Genomic DNA, 22549 nt, shown 5'->3' on the forward strand with positions numbered 1-22549 from the left:
AGACCCTCAATGAAGGTGATTGACACAGTGGCTGCAACAATGATCTCAGGCATAACGACTGTGAGGATGGCTCAGGACCGGGCAGTGTTTCGTTCTGTTGTGCATAGGGTCACTATGAGTCAGAACTGACTTGACGGCACCTAACAACAATAACAACAATCTTGTATCCTGCAACTTTGCTGAATGCTTCTATTAGTTCCAATAGTTTTCTTGCGGAGTCCTTAGGATTTTCTATGTATAGAATCATATCATCTGCGAATAGGGATAGTTTTACTTCTTCCTTACCAATTTGGATGCTCTTATTTCCTTTTCTTGCTTTATTGCACTTGCTAGGATTTCCAGTACAATGCTGAGTAAGAGTGGTGATAAATGGCATCCCTGTCTGGTCCTCGTTCTCAGGGAGAATGCTGTCAGACTCCCTCTGTTGAGGATAATGTTGGCTGTTGGTTTTGTATAAATTTCCTTTGTGATGTTGAAGAATTTCCTTCCTATTCCTATTTTGCTGAGAGTTTTTCTCTGAAATGGGTGCTGGACACTATCAAATGCCTTGTCTTGTGATTCTTGTTTTATTTATGTGGTGGATTACGTTGATTTTCCAATGTTGAACCAACTTTGCATGCCTGGTAGGAATCCCACTTGGTTGTGATGCATTATTTTTTTGATATGCTGTTGTATTTTATTGGCTAGAATTCTGTTTAGAATTTTTGCATCTATGTTCATGAAGGCTATTGATCTGTAGTTTTCTTTTTTAGTGCAGTCCTTGCCTGGCTTTGGTATTAGGATTATGCTGGCTTCACAGAATGAGTTCGGAAGTATTCCTTCCTTTTCTATGTTCTCGAATAGTCTGAGTCAAATTGGTGTCAACTCTTCTCTGGATGTTTGGTAGAATTCTCCAGTAAAGCTGCCTGGACCAGGGCTTTTTTCCTTGAGCGTTTTTTTTGTTGTTGTTGTTTAAATGACACCTTCAATTTCTTCTTTTGTTATGGGTCTATTCAAAATTTCTACCTCAATTTGTGTTAGTTTAGGTAGGTGGTGTGTTTCTAGATTTTTGTCTATTTTCTCTAGGTTCTCAAATTTGTTGGAGCACAATTCTTCATAGTAGTCTGTTATGACACTTTATTTCAGTTGGTTCTGTTGGACTGTCACCCATCCCATTTCTTACTCGGGTTATTTGCATCTTCTCCTGTTTTTCTTCTGTCAATTTGGCCAGTGGTTTGCCAATTTTATTAATCCTTTAAAAAAACTGGCTTCTAGTCTTGTTGATTCTACTGCTTTTCTGTTATCCATTTATTTCTGCTCTGATTTTCATTATTTTGTTTTTTCTGGAGACTGTGGGCTGACAAAGTCTTTTGATGAACATAAGTATTTAACTTTTATGAGGTCCCAGTTATCTATTTTGTTTTCTGTTGCTGGTGCATTTGTTGTTGTGTTTGACAATCTATCATTGAAGAAAACTAGGTCTCAAGGCTTTGCTCTGTATTTTCTCCCCAAAACTTAACGGTTTTGGATTTAATATTTAGGTACTTGATTAATTTTGAATTAGTTTTTGTGTATGGTATGAAATATGGATCTTGTTTCATTTTTCTGTATGTGGAAATCTAGTTTTGCCCACACCATTTGTTGAAGAGACTGTTTCTTCCTCATTAAATGGATTTGGTTCCCGTGTCAAAAATCAATCAACCATAGATGTTTGGATTTATTTCTGGGTTTTCAAGTCTATTCCATTGGCAAATGTGTCTATCATTAAACAAGTACAGGCAGTTTTAATTACTGTATCTGTATGTTTTTAAAGTCAAGAAGTGTGAGGCCTCCTATTTCATTCTTCCTTAAAATTGCTTTGGCTATTTGGGACCTCTTGTCTTTCCATACAAAGCTGAGGATTAGTTTTCCCGTTTCTGTAAAAAATGCTGTTTGAATTTTGATTGGGATTGTGTTGTATCTGTATCATTTTGGGTAGTATTGACATCTTATCTGAGTCTTCCATTTCATGAACATGGAACATCCCTCCATCTATTTCAGTCTTCTTTAGTCTCTTTTAGCAGTGTTCTATAACTTAGATTGTGTAAGTCTTTCACATCCTTAAAAAATTTATTCCTAGATATTTTATTCTTTCAGATGTTATTGTAAATGGAGTTGTTTTCTTAATCTTCTGTTCAGATTTCACATTGATGATGTATAGAAACCCAAGTGATGTTTGTGTGTTGACCCTGTATCCTGAAAACTTTGGTCAATTCCTCCATAAATTCTAGAATCTTTTTGGTAGATTCTTTGGGACTTTCTATGTATAGGATCATGTCGTCTGTGAATAGAGATAGTTTACCTCTTACTTTCCAATCTGAATACCTTTTATTTCTTTTTCTTGCTGTATTGCCCTGGCTAGGATTTCCAATACAATACTGAATAGGAATGGTAAGAATGGCCATCTTTGGCTTGTTCCTGTTTTCAAGGGGAAAGTTCTGTCTTTCTCCATTGAGTATAATGTTGGTGTTGCTTTTTCATAAATGCCCTTAATCATGTTGAGGAACTGATAAAATCTTTTGATGAACACAAGTATTTAACTTTTGTGAGGTTCTAGTTGTCTACTTTGTCTTCTGCTGCTTGTGATTTGTTGTATTTGATAATTTATCATTAAAAATCATTAGGTCCCCTATTTTCGCCTCTGTGTTTTCTTCCAGGAACTTTACTGTTTTAGACTTAAAATTTAGGTCCTTGATCCAGTTTGAATTTGTTTTTGTGTATGGTGTGAGGTATGCATCTTGCTTTATTTTTCTGCATATGGAAATTCAATCTTGCCAGCACTATTTGTTGACGAGTCTGTTCCTTTCCCATTGAACGGACTTAGCACTCTTGTCAAAAATCAGTTGACCACAGATGTACGGATCAATTTCTGGTTTCTCAATTCTGTTCCACTGGTCAACAGGTCTATGTGTTTGGGTTACTATGGCTGTATAGTATGTTTTGATACTGGCAAGTGTGAGGTCTCCTACTTGTTGTTGTTCTTAAAAACTGTTCTGGTATTTGGGGCCTCTTGTCTTTCTATATAAAGGTGAGACTTAGTTCTTCCATTCCTGTAAAACATGCTGTTGAAATTTTGATTGAGACTGCATTGAACCTTTAAATCACTTTGGGTAGTACTGACATTTTTATGATATTTAAGTCTTCCAATCCAGGAGCATGGAGTATCTTTCCATTTAAACAGGTCTGTTTTAGTCTCCTGCATCTGTGTTTTATAGTTTTCATTATGTAAGTCCTCTACATCCTAGTTAGATTTATTCCTAGGCATTTTATTCTTTTAGATGTTATTGCCAAAGGAATTGTTTTCTTAATTTTTTTTTCATACAATGCCCATGCCCAAGTTCAAAGACAGACTATAGAGTTCTCAGTCTATTCAATCAAGGAGAAACTATGTTTTACAGTGATTAAAACGCTTGGCTGCTAACCAAAAGGTTGGTGGTTCAAACCCACCAGCTGTTCCACAGGAGAAAGATCTACTTCTTTAAAGATTTATAGCCTTAGAAACCCTATAGGGCAGTTCTACTCATAGTGTCACTATGAGTCAAAATTGACTCAGTGGGCTTGGTTTCTGGGTTTACTGTCGTTAATTACAATTTTAAAAATAACCCCAATAAGCATAAACTCCACCAAAACAATCTAAGTTCCACATGGGACATAATATATGTTATTTTTACAACCATGGTCCGAAGCCTGAGCATAATCCTTGGGGTGGAATAATTATACAAAAAACATATAATCAATTTATTTATCCATTCAAAACATAATCATTAAGTTCCCAGCACTGTTCTGAGTTCTGGAATTTGAGTAACAAGAATGACATGAAATTGTTTCAGTAAGATTAAATTTTAGTGGTGTGACAAACCAGATGTATATAAAAAGGAAATAAATATCTTTGAGGGAGTTGTAAGCAATATGAAAGAGTCAGGACAGAGATTGAAGTGAGATATTGGGAAGCTGTTCTAGGTACTTATGGAACACATGGATAGATATAGACAGATAGATAAATGTTTAGACACTCACCCACAAAGACCAAGTGATCAATGCTTTCCATCATCACTTCTCTAAATAGCTTTCTCTGGGATGTGTCCAGCAGGGCCCACTCTTCCTGGGTGAAGTCTACAGCTACATCTTTGAAGGTCACTGATTCCTAAAACATCATGGACATTCTGGGTCAAATAGGTCCATCCCTTTCAATAGCCACAGCAGGGTGTTCGAGATGACAGTACTGAAGAAGTAGGGGCTATGTGTACAGAAAGTTCAAACTGTACTTGAGTTCCAGTCATATCATTCTCAGTGTTTGCCCAGCATCTGCCTTCCAGATGCACTAACAAACACAAAAACACTCTGAATCTGTAAAAATCTTCTTATAAAGTAAATCACATGAGTTGTAGTGGGATATAACCAGGAAATTTTCCAATAAGTTGTAATTATGACATCCAGACTGAAAATTATAAAATCTGTGCCTGAGAATTCACAACTACAACTCTTCTCCACCAATTCCAAGTAAATCTACAGACTTATCACAAGACAAGCAATATCTATGGTCTGACATTTTAACCAAGTTAGTGGTTAGATTATTCCCCTAAAGGACCTCAGTCTCCTCATCTATAAAATGGTTTAACAACCTACTACAAGTTTTTAAAAGATCCTATGTGCTAGTGTATAAAGTGCCTCCTATCTAGCAAACACTTGTTAAATACAAGTCCTAGGCCTCTTACTCGTTAAAATGGCAGGCATCCTTGAAGTAATGTCTAGCATTCTGCAGAACTGCACAAGTTTCATAAAAAACTTGGGATCAGGAGATGTTCCTTCTCTCAACTCTGCACAACTCATGTGTTCATTATAAAGTACAAGGACAGATGGTTCAGAAGACTGTACTGAAGGGCAGTCCTAATCTGACCTTTCCTGTAGAATCAGGCCCCTCATTCTCAATTTTCTCACCAGTTTTTACTGTGTCTCTTGTATCTTCATCTTGTCTCTATGTTCGAGGGTTTGAAAAAAAAAAAAAAAAAGCCCTTGTGATTGGCTCTGATCTCTTTGGTTCCTCAAAATTTCAAAAGGTCTAAAATTAACTGAACTACTATACCCCCTATCCTGAATGCACAGCCAAAATTATGGAAATATAGGGTTGCTATGGGAAACCCTGGTGGCATGTTGGTTAAGTGCTACAGCTGTTAACCAAAAAGTCATCAGTTCGAATCTGCCAGGCGCTCCTTGGAAACTCTGTGGGGCAGTTCTACTCTGTCCTATAGGGTCGCTATGAGACAGAATCGACTCGACGGCACTCGGTTTGGCTTGTTTTGGTTTATAGTGTCACTATGGGTCAGAACTGACTCAACAGCAACCGGTTTTTTATGTTTGTTTTCACTTATCGAATTTGAATAAAAGTTATTTACAAAGAAGGAAAATGGATGACTGGGGACAAGACTGATAATGAAAACTTTTGTTATCTTTTTTTATAAGTTTTAAAAATATTCACATATAGTCCATCAACACATTAATAAGTTTAAAATTGAGGAAATAAATGATTCCTCATTGCATTCTCTGGCCTAACTCTCTCTGGGGCTCCCCTCAACATTGTAGAGCCCACGCTCCAGCACCTGTGACACTGGATTGGTTGACCTCACCTGCTGAAACACCTGGCTCCCTCCAGGAGTATAAAGTTTTGCTCTCACTCATCTCTATCTCTTATATTCACCACAATCCTAAACTTTACAGCCAATAATGTGGCCAACGAGTGAATTATTTCCCCAAAGAGGCCATGGCTGAATGAGAAAAAGAAAACCTCTCTTATCTCTTCTGTGAATATGCAGATTTATTGGAGGTTAGAACAAATTAGTGTAAATGCTGGCAAAAGATTACTTCCGTGAGACCCTGAACCAACATAAACATCCTAGAGTTCTGAGTACACTTATCAGAGCTAAGACACTTGGAACAATTCATGGGTGCATTCAGAAGAGTCAGGCCAAAATGAGAAATCTGTCCATCTGCTGGCAACAGATGTGCAATTTCAGTAGAATTCCCTACTCACCAGTTGCATTGTCAATAGCTCAGCTGCCAGTGGTCTTCCTCTGGGTTTTCACTCACCAAGAGTCCAAGCACTAAGCAGGCAAAGCTGAGGATGGAAAAAGAAGCCATGAGACTCGTCTTGTCCACAATAACCAGACCTATCATCATGAAACCCCAGACCTTCACCTGAGAGTAATCCCCAGTCCAGACAACAGGAACTTGCACTGTGCTTTAAGAGAAAGGGAGAAGACTCTCGTCTCCCTTGGTCAAAACAAAGGAGACTATTGTTACCGTGTCCAATAAAAAAGATGTGAACACAGATTATCTTACACGTAAGAATAGGAAGCTCCCTGAGTTTTATAAGTTAACGTCCCACGGTGTTCAGAGGTTTTCAATTCCCTCCCTAATTCCAAAACATAGGAATTCCTGACTCACAACGCATATAGGTTTTGGTCTCCACACCCAGATAAATACTATGGTATTTCCTAGGTTTCACTATTCTTAGTTTATGCTCCAGCAGTGGTTCTCCAGCATCCAGCCCAGCTCTCAGGAGCCTCACACCATTCCTCCTCTTCCTTGCCCATTCCTCTAGATATACTTGCCCTGAATCATTTTGACTCTCCACATAAGAGTTTCTTCTAGATTACTCCCTCAACCCTAACTTTAAGATCTGGCCCCCATGAATCTGCATATAAACCAAGCAACTTAAGAATTTATTTTATGATGGCACTGATCAACTGTGAAGTGCAGAAAGCAATTTGGCCCTTTGTTCTGGGATCCCAAGAGCCAGACCACCTGGGGGAAGACACTGACTACGCCTCACAAAAGATCATGGCCGACCTGAAGGCGATAAAGGCTTGGGAAGAGAGGGACTCAAGGGAGTTTCTGGGTCAAAGACAGCGGCCATTCTGTTTTTGAGGGTGATGTCCTCTGGAGGCAAGGAAACTCTGTGCAGGGGCCCCTTCCAGACGCCCTAAGCGTCTCATTTATATTCTTTTTCCCTGCTAAAGACAGCCTTTTGCCTCTGCATTTGGTGAGTTGTTACAATGAATTACGGGACCTACGGGGCAGTGAGAGCCAGCAGGGCCTCACATCCGCCTAACTGGCAGTCTGAAGGACTGTGTCCTTTTATTTGCGTACTCTGACCTAGCCCTCCAGTGGCTATGGATGAGAGAGAGAGGGAAGGGACTGACGGGTCTGAAGTGGAAGGAATCATGTAGATTTCCTAGCTTGCAGCTGATCTCCCCTGACCTAATCCCAGGCAACTGGGTATGACAGAAAGGGCTGTGTGGGGCAGCTGGTGTCAGAACTAACCAGGGAAGGGAAAGTTGAGATTTTTGGACCAGCCTCTCTGTACTGGCTTGGCAAAACTTGGTGTCGGCAAGAAGGTGGGATTCGTTAGACAGCGACCTCTGACTATGCATCAGCTCACTGACATTTCATTTGGACAATCAATGGCATTCATCCCGGAAATCTAGCCCTTAAAATCCCCTGCATGACGAAGTATCAGGGGTATATGGGTCACAATAATTACTGTCAGGTCCCACAGCCCCCACTGGGCCATAAGGCACAGAAAGTATAAAAGAGTTTAGGAAGAAGTCAAATTGCTCCATCTGTTATTTTAATAAGTTGTAGGTGATGTCCTCCTGTCCCGTATTAATCATCATTAGCTGCAGCATCCCTACATTTCATTATGTGTGTGTGTATGTGTGTGAAAGCATTTATAAACTGTAAATTCTCCCCTAAAACATAATAATTAAATGTATTACATGGACAAATGATAACAGTGTTTCATAAAAAAGAAATAGGATTAATTCACTGATTTTTACCTTTGGCCCAGAAAATTGGAAAAAAAAAAAGTAAAGTTTTTAATAAATGTGACTCTGGGCCCAGGGAATCAAATAATTTGCTCATTTAAACCCTTACGGTAACCCTTTAGATTATGGTTTATTCAGTAGTAATTTAACAAACTCTTTCAGTTTAACAGAGGTTCAGAAACCTTTGGTAATATGACAAAATTACTTGGCTAGAAAATGACCTGGCTAGAATTTCAATTTGCTCTGCCAAGGTTCAAATTACTTAATAGTTGTACACTACGCCTAGGTTTTACTTGGACGGTCACCACTCACATCAATAATCTGAGGCCCCAGCTTGTTATTACAACCAAGTCTCCTTGCTTTTTCACAAAATTACACCCCGTGGCCAGGTTCTCCTGGCTTATGGGAACTTAATCATTGGCTTAGTTCCCAAAAATCAGTCTCCATTTCTCTTCACTTTTACTTTTCTTATGTCCTTGTCACAATTTATGACATGTGCTAAGAAGCCAATAGAGGATGACACTAAATACCTGACCCTTCCATGACTGCATCTGATGGTCTAAGAAGAGTACCACTCCTAGTGTCTTTCAAATATATCTGACGATTCTACCATGTCTTGCTAATGAAATCATTTTCCATGCCCCATAATTTAAATCTTCTCCACAGATGGGGTTAACTCCTACAAACCACAAGAATGACATAATTTAACAGATTATCACAGTTTATCACCAAAATATCTACAAGTATTTTTGCATCCATCCACGTCCATTGGCTATTCCTTATATTAAATTGAAGAGTCATCTCTATCCCTGGTTAAGTCCAATGTTTCCAGTTGAGCCCGTCTTTCCTGTTTTATAAGTGTGTTGCAATGGGTTTTCTTTTATGTGGCTTTTCTAAACCTGGGTTTGTAATTCCACCAAAATGATTGGTTGGTTTGCTAGCCACATAAGCAGTTTGCAGGGATTGGGGGGTGTACCATCCACATAAGTGGCTTGCAGGGATTGGTTGTTTTACTGTCCCCATAACAGTTTTGCAAATTCACCCAGTACGATTGGTCAATTTACGATCTATCTAAGGGATGGCTGGTTTATGAGAGCCATGCCCTGGAATTAACAAGGAGTGCTCCATTATAACTGGCCAATCATAGAAGTTTTTGGGACCTCCTATCAACAAGAGTCTTGAGAGGAGCGTGTCCTTTGGACCTGGGGCCCCTGTGCTGAGAACCTGCTAGTCTAGTCCCAAATAAAAGAGCTGTAATACTGATCAAGGGCTGTAACACTGAGCTGATAACACTGAACACCAAGAGAAAGTGCAGCAAGCACAGCAAAGCCAAGAGGGCAAAGAAATGGTGGCAGCAGTACAAGTGGCAGGAACAAGGCTGACAGATGGCAGCGATGGGCAGTCAGTCCATGGAGAAGGTGGCAGCACTGGGTGAGTTGGAGTGGAGTGGAGTGGAGATGGGCACTCTGGGCAAGAGGTCTCCAAGGGAGCTGGGCACCGCTGGACAGGTGGTCATCAATGGAGCGCAGGCTTGGGCAGATGTATAGGAGTTGCCTGTAAAAGTTCTGCCTTGAGACCCGTCATAATGCCGGCCTAACCCTGGCACTGGCCCATGGTTGTCCCAAAGCTGCGGGTTGAGAACTATACCAACAAACACAGGGGACAAGACCTGGCCAAGAAAAGCCACAGAAGGAGACAGAGAACAAAACAGCCATGCTGCACAAGACCTGACGTGACACCACATCTGCTGAAATAGGTATCTCCTGAAACTTGGTCCATGGCATGCCCGCCCAGTGGCAAAAAATGGACATGGGTCCTTTTTAGACTTAAGTGGGTTCCTCTTCTGTGATGTTAAATGTGGTACCCGTAGGGATGCAGGGCACTGGTTCACCTCAAATCCGTTCCTGTTGCTTACTATTTGCTTTCTATAAGCAATCTGTTTTTATTGTTTTACCTTCTATATAAATAACAGTAACAGCTTTCAATTGTCAACGCTGTTTAAGTATCATCTGTGTACAACACAATCAGATCAGATCAGAGTCCTCATCCCAGCAGTCTTATCACTGCTTGTAATTTTGAGCCAACTGGTACGTATTTATGCACACAATTCAGTAGGGAACTATATTATTGATGATTAGAAATGCACGTCTTCTATCAGCAACCTCTCCCTCTCTTCACAGTCCTCCTCTTCATCATTGAAACTCATGTCTCTTCCATCTTGAAACATGCACCTCCTGCTCTCGTTTCTTCCTTCAGAATCAAAATGAAAGTGCAGTCACCATCTTGTCACATCCCCCTCACACCCTGACTTACTAAGATCACCAATCCCATGTTCAAAATCACCTAACCTGCCCTCAGATGTCTACAATGAGATTAAACAATTATCTTCCAATTAAAAATTCATTTTCAAAATAAAGGAGATCTGTCCTTCCTGGAGGAGCCCTGGTGATGCAGTGGTTAAAGTGCTCAGCTGCTAACCAAAAGGTCAGTGGTTTAAACCCACCAGCCGCTCCACAGGAGAAAGATGTGGCAGTCTACTTCTGTAAAGATTTACAGCCTTGGAAACCCTATAGGGCAGTTTTACTCTGTTCTACAGGGTCACTATGAGTTGGAATCAACTTGACAGCAGTGCACCCACTTTTGTCTCTCCTGGTGAAAATTTTCTCCAGTACTTACCACAACTCAAATAGATAGAGAGCCAATGAAGCTAGGTCTTTATTGAAGTGGCTGTGCCACACTCTGGAGTTCAGGACATCTTTCTGTCTAGATAAAACAACATTTTGATGGTGGGCTCTTTTTATGCAGTTGAAACACCTGATTAACTTAGATGCCAATCAAGAAACACCTAATTAAAGTATACCCTTTTAACAAAGCCATTTCCTTTTCATGAGGTAAATCACGTAGTTGCAATCACAGAAAAGAGAATATGTCTTTTAATTTTGTCATCCTTCTAAAGGTTTCAAAAGAAACCCTCAAGCCTTTTCCTGGAGATCTCACTGTTTTGTGGATTTTGGTTGTTGTAGACAATACTGTAGAGATCTGTTGGAAGAGGAACCATCTTGATCATTTATTTCTAAGAATGTTGGTTGTATGTATTTATCTTCAAGGAAAAATATTTTCCTGAGTTCTAGAATGTGCATATTTTACCACCAAGGAAAAGAAAGACCAACCCATGTAGGTCTCCTCAAGTCAGATTTAGCTGATATCCTAAGAAATGTAAAACCCTACAAGCTTCAAAATATTAGGCATTCCCAGAGTAAATGATCTAGTTGTATTATTGAATTTAGTATGATTAGGATATATTTTAAATAATTTTCAAAAAAAAAACCTATATATTTAAAAATACTAGTGTAACTCTTTAGATATAGAAAAATATATTATTTCTGAAGAAAAATCATGCTATATATTTTCATTTTAGGTATAGGATTTTAATCTCACATGGAATATTTTTGTCATTTTCTTTTTCTGAATTCACTCTTTTGAGATTAAAAAAAGTGTTATGTATTATTTTAATAGTAAGCATCTAAGGTGATCAATAATTCAATTTCATGTTTTTCTTCTATGTTCTTATATCTTTTAAGCATAGGTACACTGCAATGCTGTTGAGATAAGTGATGATCTCTTTTTGTCATAAATGAATACATGTTTCAGGTCAACTCTGAGCCAGACCTGGCCCAGGGAGTGGAGTCACACTGGCATGATCATTAAGGCTGTGTGTCAAACTTCGCTGGGACATGATTCTCAGTGGTCTGGCAGTTACGATGTAGTTTGGCAGTTGAAAATGATGTAAACACCCCTATGATGAGATCTGATATAATGTGATCACCTCCATGATGGGATATGCTGTGAGGTGCCAATCAGTTGAAAAAGAGCTTCTTCGAGGGTATGGCCTGCATCCAATATAGGTGGAATTTCTGGCAAGGTTGCAGGACTTTTTGCTTTCTCCAGATCCTACAGACACCTCCTGTTCATCTAACCTTCAGTTCTTGGGACTTGAGCTAGCAGCTTTCCCACCACCTTGAAATTCATCAGCCTATGCAGTCTCTGAGCCAATCTTGGGATCTGTCAGCCTCTGTAACCTGTGAGTCAGAGGCCTGTTGTCTGACCTGCCAATCTTGGGTTCGCCGGCCCTGAAGCTACATGAGTCAGGAGAAGTCTCCAGCCTGACCCATGGACTTGGGACTTCGCAGCCTCTACAAGTGCGTGAGCCATTTCCTTGATACAAATCTCTCTCCCTCTCCACACTTCACTGGTTTTGCTTCTCTAGAGAACCCAGCCTGAGACAACTGGCAAATAAAGCAGACACTTAAGGTCCTATAGAGCGGGGCTGGTTAAGAAGAGATTACCTAAAAAAACAGTGACCATGAATCTCTGTGTACATGTATTGAAGAACTTCAGGAAAACTCCCTTGGAAAGTACAGCTATTTTAGCATAGACTTTCCTGAAAAATTTAGCTAGACAAAGTCTTAGAAATGTTTGTGGAGATTCAAACCTGTTTAGAGATTTTTTTTTTCCCCGATGGAGGGAACTAGTAAAACATTGCTGAGACAGCACTGAACTTGCTATGTTCTAGGAAAATCAAGGAATCTTGTAATCTTCCAAAGAAGGCTGGAATGCAGTTGAGAGGGTCCAAGTGGACTGGAGTTTGGCAGGTGGTACACTCCAAGGCCTGAAGGTCATAGAAAACCCAAAAGTGCTTATTGTAAGGCTAGCGGGAGCCTACTGAGAAATTTAAAGCAGGGGAGCGATACGATTATATTTGTGTTTATAAAAGAACCTTCTGCTACATAATAAAGTAATTTAGAAAGGTACACTAGAATTTTAAGAATTAGGTAATGGAATAGTGTGCTGCTGGTGAAACTGGGAGGGGGTGGGACGGAAGACTATAAGAGGTAAAAAGGAAGAAACTTAAATGATTTATTTTCTCATATATTACTGAGATCTGATGATATATTAGTCTTTTTCTAAAAATTGGGCATATAGTTTTGAGGAAAAAAAAAAACCCACATGTCTGTCAGTTTGTGGTACTGTGTGGGCTTGTATGTTGCTGTGGTGCTGGAAGCTATGCCACCAGTATTCAGATACCAGCAGGGTTACCCATGGAGGACAGGTTTCAGCTGAGCTTCCAGGCTAAGAAAGACTAGGAAGAAGGACCCGGCACTCTACTTCTGAAAAGCATTAGCCAGTGAAAACCTCATGAATAGCAGCAGACCATTGTCTGATATACTGCTGGAAGATGAGCCCCCCACGTTGGAAGGTACTCAAAAGATGACTGGGGAAGAGCTGCCTCCTCAAAATAGAGTCGACCTTAATGATGTGGATGCAGTAAAGCTTTCAGGACCTTCATTTGCTGATGTGGCTAGACTTAAAACGAGAAGAAACAGCTGCAAACGTCCATTAATAATTGGAACGTGGAATGTATGAAGTATGAATCTAGGAAAATTGGAAATCGTCAAAAATGAAATGGAATGCATAAGCATCGATATCCTAGGCATTAGTGAGCTGAAATGGACTGGTATTGGCCATTTTGAATCAGACAATTATATAGTCTACTATGCTCGGAATGACAACTCGAAGAGGAATGGTGTTGCATTCATCGTCAAAAAGAACGTTTCAAGATCTATCCTGAAGTACAACGCTGTCAGTGATAAGAAAATATCTATACGCCTACAAGGAAGACCTGTTAATACGACTATTATTCAAATTTACGCGCCAACCACTCGGACCAAAGCTGAAGAAATAGAAGATTTTTATCAGCTGCTACAGTCTGAAATTGATCAAACATGCAATCAAGATGCATTTGATAATTACTGGCGATTGGAACGCGAAAGCTGGAAACAAAGAAGAATGATTAGTAGTTGGAAAATACGGCCTTGGTGATAGAAACAATGCTGGAGATCGAATGATAGAATTTTGCAAGACCAACGACTTCTTCATTGCAAACACCTTCTTTCATCAACAAAGACGGCCACAATACATATGGACCTCGCCAGATGGAACACACAGAAATCAAACTGACTGCAACCGGACCAATGGGCAACATCATGATAAATGGAGAAAAGATTGAAGTTGTCAAGGATTTCGTTTTACTTGGATCCACAATCAACCATGGAGGGAGCAGTCAAGAAATCAAAAGATGCATTGCACTGGGCAAATCTGCTGCAAAGGACCTCTTCGAAGTACTGAAGAGCAGAGATGTCACCCTGAAGACTAAGGCGTGTCTGCCCAAGCCATGGTATTTTCAATCACATCATATGCATGTGAAAGCTGGACAATGAATAAGGAAGACCGAAGAAGAGTTGACGCCTTAGAGTTGTGGTGTTGGCGAAGAATATTGAATAGACCATGGACTGCCAAAAGAACAAACAAATCTGTCTTGGAAGAGGTGCGGCCAGAATGCTCCTTAGAAGCAAGGATGGCAAGACTGCGTCTTACATACTTTGGACACATTGCCAGAAGGGATCAGTCCCCGGAGAAGAACATCATGCTTGGCAGAGTACAGGGTCAGTGGAAAAGAGGAAGACCCTCAACAAGGTGGACTGACACAGTGGCTGCAACAATGAGCTCAAGCATAACAACAACTGTGAGGATGGCGCAGGACCGGGCAGTATTTCGTTCTGTTGTGCACAGGGTTGCTATGAGTCAGAACCGACTCGACGGCACCTAACAACAACAGTTTTCAGAAAATTTATATTTCCTGACCTTAATGCATTTAAAATCTAATAAACAAACAATGATTAAATTATAAATTGTGTCAATATATTGTCAAAATAAACAACTCAGAACACCATTAATAGACTGCTAGGGAAACCCTGGTGGCGTAGTGGTTAAGTGCTGTGGCTGCTAACCAAAGGGGTGGCAGTTCAAATCCACCAGGTGCTCCTTGGAAACTCTATGGGGCAGTTCTCCTCTGTCCTATAGGGTTACTGTGAGTCAGAATCAACTAGATGGCAATGTTTTTTTTTTTTAAAGTAGGTTTAACAGACAACTTTAAAGTTGGGCAGCAGGTCAGTACCAGTAAATTGGTGCTCTGATTAATTAAGATTTCAGGCTACTTACGCATAATTTTATCAGGAACTTTGAACAAAAAATTTTTGATTCGTTGACAATTATGTGAGAATACATATTGAAAAGCTGACACTTTTGAATTAAGGTGTTGGCAAAGAATACTGCATACATCATGGGCTGCCAAAAGAATGAACAAATCTGTCTTGGCAAGGGTACAACCAGAATGCTCCTTAGAAGCAAGGATGGTGAGACTGCATCTCACATACTTTGGACATGTTATCAGGAGGGATCAGTCCCCGGAGAAGGATCATCATTCTTGGTAAAGTAGAGGGTCAGAGAAAAACAGGAAGAACCTCAACGAGATGGACTGACACAGTAGCTGAAACAATGGGCTCAAGCGTAACGATTATGAGGATAGTGAAGGACTGGGCAGTGTTTCATTCTGTTGTACACAGGGTCGCTATGAGTCAGAACCAACTCAACAGCACCTAACAAAAACAACATAAGACAGGAATATGTGCTCAAACATTATCACAGATTAAATAGGAACCTGAGACAATCACAAGATCAATGAGCCATGATTAGACGATCTCTGGAGTCTTAGAAACAGGACATGTTTGTTAATCTTCGATTGTTTTCTGGAAAAAAAAAAGTTCCGAGTGTTCCAGTGAGCCTGATCATCTAAATACAATTATGTGAAACTAGACAAGCTACTTCTAAAAGTTAGTTATAGTTCAAGACATAGCTACAGGCATTAAAAAGTATATACTTATGAATATACAACACATAGGCTTCTAGCATTTAATAAGATGACCTTTACTATTGTGGGTAAGAGAACACTGTTTTTATAAAGCAAAACTTTTTTTATTTCACTATATGAATCTAAAGGACATGAGATTAGCAAAGAATACAAGATGATATATGATTGTGGATAGCACAGAGAAGGCCCATCTGAGGAAACATTATATTGCATATATCAGAGGGATAATAAGTAGGAATTAGCCTAGAAATCAGTGCTAGGTATTAAGAGGTTTACAGGGAGAAGAGGTCAGAATGTTCTATGTACAGGGACTAGCATTCATTGATTAGTCGATTAGACTATTAATTCCAGGCAGTTATCCTGGGGGAGAGGAAGATGTCTATATTAATAACTGCTCCAAGTTTTAAGCTCCTGGGTGATAGTTAAGGCTCCTCTTTAAGATTTGGGTTATTACTGAATGGCAATTTTGGCAAAAGTCCTAAGTAGTGGAGGAACTTCTCAGACATTCCAGTGGAGATGAGATTTTAAGTTCAAGTCTGGGGCTCAGATGTGAGACTTGGACTACAGAGTTGTGTTTTATGAATAGGTGATATATTAGGTCAAAGGAATACAAGAATTTGCCTAGATGGTGAGTATTGACAAACCAATTTAATTTCCCTGAAATCCAATTTCTGGCTTTCACAGAAGTTGGGGTAACCCACCAAGGCCATTGCCCTTAAATGTCCTTTTGAAACTTGAGCCTTGAAAAAACTAGTTCCTAAAAGTTACTTTTGAGTCAAAAAATGGTCTAGATAAACTAGTAAGACCAATTTGCCCTGGGCATTGTGCTCTTTTGAAGGATTTGGTTTTGGAAAACAGACTTCAAAGGTCAGACTGGGAATTATGTTTAGGGTAAATTGGTAATTATTTTAACTGTTCTTCAGGTCAATGCTGTATGAAAATCCTTTCTGACCACAATTTGTTCATCAGTTCTGTTCCAGCCCTTTTTCCATGGCAATATCCATAAGACTTGGTGTAAGAGTGTTCCAAGGTCCTCTCATCTTCAGAACATTTTTGACTCTAGTTGAAATGTTAGCCTAATTTGTAAATAACATATTAAATAAACTTCAATTTCTATTACTGGCTTAATATGATTTTTGTTTTAACAATATTGAGGGAGAAGAAAAGGAGGAGCTGGGACTGAGTAATGAGGATCTCCTACATTTAATATAGAAGAAAGAACTTGAAAATACCAAGAATAAGGGGCCAGAGAAATCAGAAGAAATTCAGGAAAGTGTTGTAACCTAGGAGACCAGGGAGAGACAGCTTCTAGAAAGAAGGAATCAATTAATTTGTTGAGGACTCGTGTATAAAGAAGAAATCCATAGCTTTAGTGACACTGAGACAGACAGGGTTAATTGCTGGTATAGCAGAAGAGCTGTTAAAAAAGATTACCACCTGGAGGTTGAGCAAACAGGAGCCACATCCTGTCAACATGAGATAAGATTAAAACACCCTATGACTTACTTCCCTCTTAGTGTTTTTCTAGTCTCTTCCCCCTTTATAGGCTTGCCTGCACAGGAGAACTGTGACCGCTGTTTGACCTTCTTTGGCCCACCAAAGGGGGCAATATAGTGCAGAAGATCAGTGCGCCTGGCTATATCCCATAATAAGTGATGCCAAGAGCTGCTGAGAAGACTCCATCTTGAATATCAGCAGGTTCCATCTTGGATTCCAGATGCGTGAGCAGGCTAATTAGTATGCACCGCCATTCAGAAAAGAACCTGCCCCTTCAAAGAAACCTGCTGAATATGCATGACCTCCCCTTTAGTTATCTGACTGTAAAAACCCCTAGATAACTCCTCTTAGTGACCCAGTCCTATTGTGAGACTTAGCCCCCACCATCTCCTTTTACTTTCCTAAAGTGAAATAAAATCTGCTTGAGTAAAAACTTTGTGATTGTCTCCTCTCTGCATTCTTGTAAGAGGTGAACAAGGACCCTTTGAGTCTGATGGAGAATTTGGGAGTCCTAACCCCCAATTCCCAGGGCTGGGAATCCTGGCTCCCCAGTAACGGAATATTTAGAAAATTTGCCTATCAATGGTACCGACAACGTTCAGTGTACAAGGTCTAAATCGTATTGGAGGGTGTAGAGGGGTAGCAGGAAAGGAGGACAGTCACACTAAATACTGCTCTTTGAAGGAAGGTGGTGAATACTCCAGCAATGAAGTAAACGGGGAAATAAGAAATGGACACTAGTAAATTTAAAAATTTTAAGTCTAATTACTTTGGTAGAAAAAAATGAAAATGGGCAGGACTTAAAAAAGGGAATGGAGTGAGGCTAGCTCATATCTTATTCTTAGGAGAACTCAGCGAGGCTAACAGATTCTGAAGAAGGTTCCTCAGGAAAGCAGCACTTTGATCTTCTCCCAAAGTCCTGCACTGTCCAGCTGCTTCTTCTCTGGAGAAACGAAATCACTTTTTTTTTTTTTTTTTTTGCCTTTCTAGAGAGAAAAACAATTAATAAACCTAATCAGTACTGCATTCCAGAGAATACACTCTGACTACACAGATATTAAACCTAGTCAGGGCTTCTCATTCTTTGGCACAGACCTTGTTCAACTGGATTGGATTTAAAAGACAATTAAAAAGTTAAATCTTCCAACAATGTTGGAAAACAAAGAGATAAATCAATGTCAAAGGGTCATTTGAAAACAGTTTCATTTCTTTAGTCATTTGATAAATACTTTTGAGTGTATTCTTTGTACCAGGAAATGTTCTAGGTCCTGGAGATACATCAGGGAACCAGACACACTGGGTCTCCATGGACAAAGAAATAGAATTCCCTGGAGGAAATCTGGAATTAAACATAAAAGGGAGATAAACAAATATGGAAAGTTGCCATCAACAAAAATGATTTGACAAAAATAAGACACATTACTGGGATGGAGGAAGAGAGTGGCAGGGCATAGGCCATATGGTATTCTCTTAAAACATGTGAAGGATACTAACTATCCTAAGGAAAATAGGAAGCCGATTTTATACCTTAGTTTTCTTTTCTGCAGGGGGAAATAAACTAAAGTTTAAGTGCTTATCAAAGTGTGCTACATAATTTTATTGCCTTTTTACTCAGAACTAAAGCTTACATCTGAGTGGGATTCAAGGGTTTTCCTTTTCAAATTCCTTATTTTTTTTTTTTCCTGAATATTGTTGGAAATGTGATCCTAATATTTCCCAGCATGTTTTTTCCTTTTTCAAAACGGCGACTGAGAGCTTGACATAACTAATGCCACGATGAACCTATTAAGTTTTTCTCCTTCCTCTGCCTTCCTCCTCCTTCACATACCTGTAAATGACTTTGTTTGGACCTAATGCTAATAACTTTGTTCTTTGTTTTAATCTGATGCAAATAAATTTGTTTTGTTTTGTTCTGTCCGACCACCTACGACTTACAACCCCTCACAGGGAAATCAGAGCCCAGGTGTCTGAGACGTTATGTCTTTAGCCTGATAAAGAGATGTTCTGGCATGTATTTTTTAGTCTGATAGATTCTTCTGTCACTATCTTGTAATAAATAACTCCTCTAGCCAGGCAATCTTCGGACTACAAGGACACTTCTAATCCTTGTAAAATTCTACATAGCTCTAATGTAAAGTTGTTCTTTGGGACTCCATAGACACAGCCAGTGTTGCTGCTGGGTCCCCCAGTGATGTATGCAACTCCTGAATAAACTTTCTCACTCTTTCTGACTTGGAGTATGTTTCCTTGGCTCGACTGTTCCATGGCATGGACCCTAACTGGGTAACGGAAATATTTAGTAGAAAAAACAACTGTGAGAAACATAAGCCTTTATTAAAATTAATATACAAAAGTTTTTAAAATTAAAATGTTAAGAAATGTGCTTGTGATTATCTGCATTTTTTAAAAGAGTGTCTCATAATGCATTACACAGCCTACGGGAGATTTCAAATGCTTTTGTATGCTACTCTGACACTTGGGTCTCATCACCAGAGATTCTGATTTAATTGTTCTTGAGAGTGGCCTAGACATTCAGTGTTTTAAAAGGTCCCCAGGTGATTCCAAGAGGCCTTAACCTTTGACAACCAGTTATCTAAGGAGTTGAGACCCAAACTAAGGTCTTGCTACAAAAGGACATCGTATGTGGTAGAGGGTCAGAGAAAATGAGGGAAATCCTTGATGAGATCTACTGACACAATAGTCACAACAATGGACTCAAACTTATCAACAATCATGAAGGTGGCACAGAACCTAACAATATTTCCTTCTGTTATACATAAGGTTCCCATGAGTTGGCATCAACTCGATGGAACTAACAGTTAACACTGAAATTGTATAGTATACATGGACCAGCAGCATCGGCATTTCCTGGGAGCCTGGTAGAAAATTTGAATCAAAGGCCCCACCCCAACCTACTGATTCTGGATCTGCATTTTAACAAGATCTCAAGGAACTCATAGGATATATGAGAAGCACTGGTTCCGAACAGCTTTTTAAATTCTACACCATGGTGCATAAAAAAAGCCTGCACAGAAAGTGAGGATACTGCCACTGCTTCATTCAGCTCTTAAAAAAGAAAGCACAGGCATTGCCAAGAAAGGTTATCCACAGATTGTAATAACTGAGCTATCCTGACCTTGGTACTAAGTCTCCTGGTTTCCCAAAGTCTTTCCCCTGCCTTGGGTATTGATTCAAAATGTTACCGCTGAGGGCACGGTGACACTCCGGCCTCAGTGGGTCCTTGTCTGTCTCTTCTAAGAATATGCAAAGGAGACAATTTTGGATTTAACTCTGACAGGTTTATTTTACTTGTGACAAGTAAAGGGGTCAGGAAGGGCTCATGGGCTGCTCCAAAAGTCTGACACGGGATAGGGGGGAAAGGTTAGGGTTTATATGGGTTCGGTGGAGACAACAGAGTAATGAATATTTAGTGGGTTTCTTTCAAGGGGCCGAGTACATCTCAGAATGGCGGTGCACACTAATTAGGTTGCCCAGGCATCTGGAACCCTGCTGACATTCAAGTGGGGGTCTTGTTGCACCACTACAACGTCCTCTTCTGCGGGCTAAGGAAGGTCAAAACAGCGGTCACACTTTGTTCCTCTGCGCATGTGGAGCCTGTGAAAAGGGGGAAAGGACTAGAAAAGCACAAAGGAGGGGGTAGTAATTCACTGGTTGTTTTAACCTTGTTTCATGTTGGCCGAGTGTGGCTCTTGTTTATTCAACTTTTGGATGGTAATCTTTTAACAGCTCTTTTGTTCTGCCAGCACAATTAACCCTATCTGTCTCAAAAATACAGGTATGTGTCACTTAATGTCCACGATACGTTCTGTGAAATAGGACATTATGTGATTTGGACAAACACCTTATTATATATAGTACATACGCTTGTACATATTCGATACACATCTATCAATCTAACCCCCACACAAGTTGCTCTAGCTCTCCCGTTAGTGCCTGGAGCCTTGGGGTTTGCACACTTAAACCTGTAACCGGCTGCCTCTGGCAGAGCGGCTATCCGAGGAGCCCCAGGGAACCTGGTCAGAATTGGAAGCCTCAAGGGATGGATCGATGACGCCATAGCCCAGCATCTCTTCACAGGCACTGACCCACAGGGTGGCTGGTCAGGGCACGTGCCAGTGGCAACCTCGTGAGTCTAGCCATGGCAGTCTAGGGAGCAGAGCCACATACTTGATGCCTAACCACCTCCTGGTGTCCTTCCAAGAAAGTCTCTCCTTCATGCCTCACAGACATAAATGCAGTTGGATGTTGCAGAGCATGACTGTAAAATACTCTTAGTTTGAAGTGCTGAATAATACAGCCAGGATTTGAATGGCTAAGAGGAGTGTTATGCCTGTTCCTTTTCTCTACATGTTCAGGCCCACTTCCTAGAGGAACTGTTTGTGCATATAAAAGGACCACACAGTCGTTAAAGCGATGGACTGCTAAACCAAAAGGTCAGCAGTTTGAAACCACTAGCGGCCCTTCGGGAGAAAGATGTGGCAGTCTGGGTCTGTAGAGGTTTACAGCCTCAGAAACCCTATGGAGTTGCTATGAGTTGAAATCGACTCAATGGCAGTGGGTTTGGTTTGGTTTTTCTGCCTATCTCCTAGTTTTGGTTACACATGTTCACTTTTGAATTTTGCCTTTCCTAATTTATACTCAGCATATTGACTTCTTTATGGCATTCGCATAGCACATACCCGCTTCCCAACCCCAATCATTTTAAACTGATCATATAAAAATTTTAGTTAAAATAATGCACCGTTCACATTATGTAAGCACCCAAAATATGTAAGTATTATGCAAATATTAAATATTACTTATTAATAAGTTTGCTTGTAGTTATACAATTATTTTCTGGAATTAATAATTGCATTATTTTGTTATTTGCTTCATTTTTTGAGTCTATTATTTATGATCGCAATTTTCCAAGAGAATCTTAAAACTATTCTCATTATTCTAGCTTACCTAGTCAAACTTATTCCATAATTTATCATGCCCAAATTTTGCTCCACCCTAAATTTGCTATGACTTGAGGCCCACCCATGCCTTGTCCTCCACATGCCCTAAATCAATAAGAACCAGGGGCTTTGATCATCATCTGCTTTTCTCTCTTTACCTTTCTCAGTTTTCACCACACTCCAGCATGGGGCAGAGTCACCTCATTTTCTATTCCCTTCAAATCCTCGCAATAAGCAAAATTTAGCAATGCAGTTCCACAGACTAAGATGAACTAGGAAGAAAAGCCTGGTGATATACTTCCAAAAATCAGCCAATGAAAAACCCTATGTATTACAACCAAAAAAACCGTTACCGTCAAGCTGATTCCAACGCATAGCGATCCTATAGGACACAGTAGAAGTGCCTCATACTGTTTCCAAAGAGCAGCTGATGGATTTGAACTGCCATCCCTTTGGTTAGCAGCCATAGCTCTTAACCACTA

The 22549-nt window shown here is 40.0% G+C and overlaps 1 protein-coding gene across 19 annotated transcripts in view; it reads right to left on the reverse strand.

Moving 5' to 3' along the window:
- LOC100676467 (zinc finger protein 596-like) overlaps positions 1-22549 on the reverse strand; it is a 117633-nt gene that overhangs the window by 16100 nt on the left and 78984 nt on the right. For 8 of the 19 annotated variants that reach the window (XM_010601566.3, XM_064272601.1, XM_064272598.1 and 5 more), the window contains 2 exons: positions 6047-6130; positions 4036-4162 (listed from right to left, as the gene is read on the reverse strand). In XM_010601566.3, the coding sequence (XP_010599868.2) occupies positions 4036-4162; positions 6047-6055 (136 nt within the window). In that variant the 5' untranslated portion in view covers positions 6056-6130. Of the gene's footprint in view, positions 1-4035; positions 4163-6046; positions 6131-8371; positions 8521-9795; positions 10092-10517; positions 10605-22549 lie in introns of all 19 variants that reach the window. The other 11 variants (XM_023541433.2, XM_064272599.1, XM_064272592.1 and 8 more) reach the window with 7 other exon arrangements.

Source organism: Loxodonta africana, chromosome 19, assembly GCF_030014295.1.
Source record: "Loxodonta africana isolate mLoxAfr1 chromosome 19, mLoxAfr1.hap2, whole genome shotgun sequence".
NCBI lineage: Eukaryota > Metazoa > Chordata > Mammalia > Proboscidea > Elephantidae > Loxodonta > Loxodonta africana.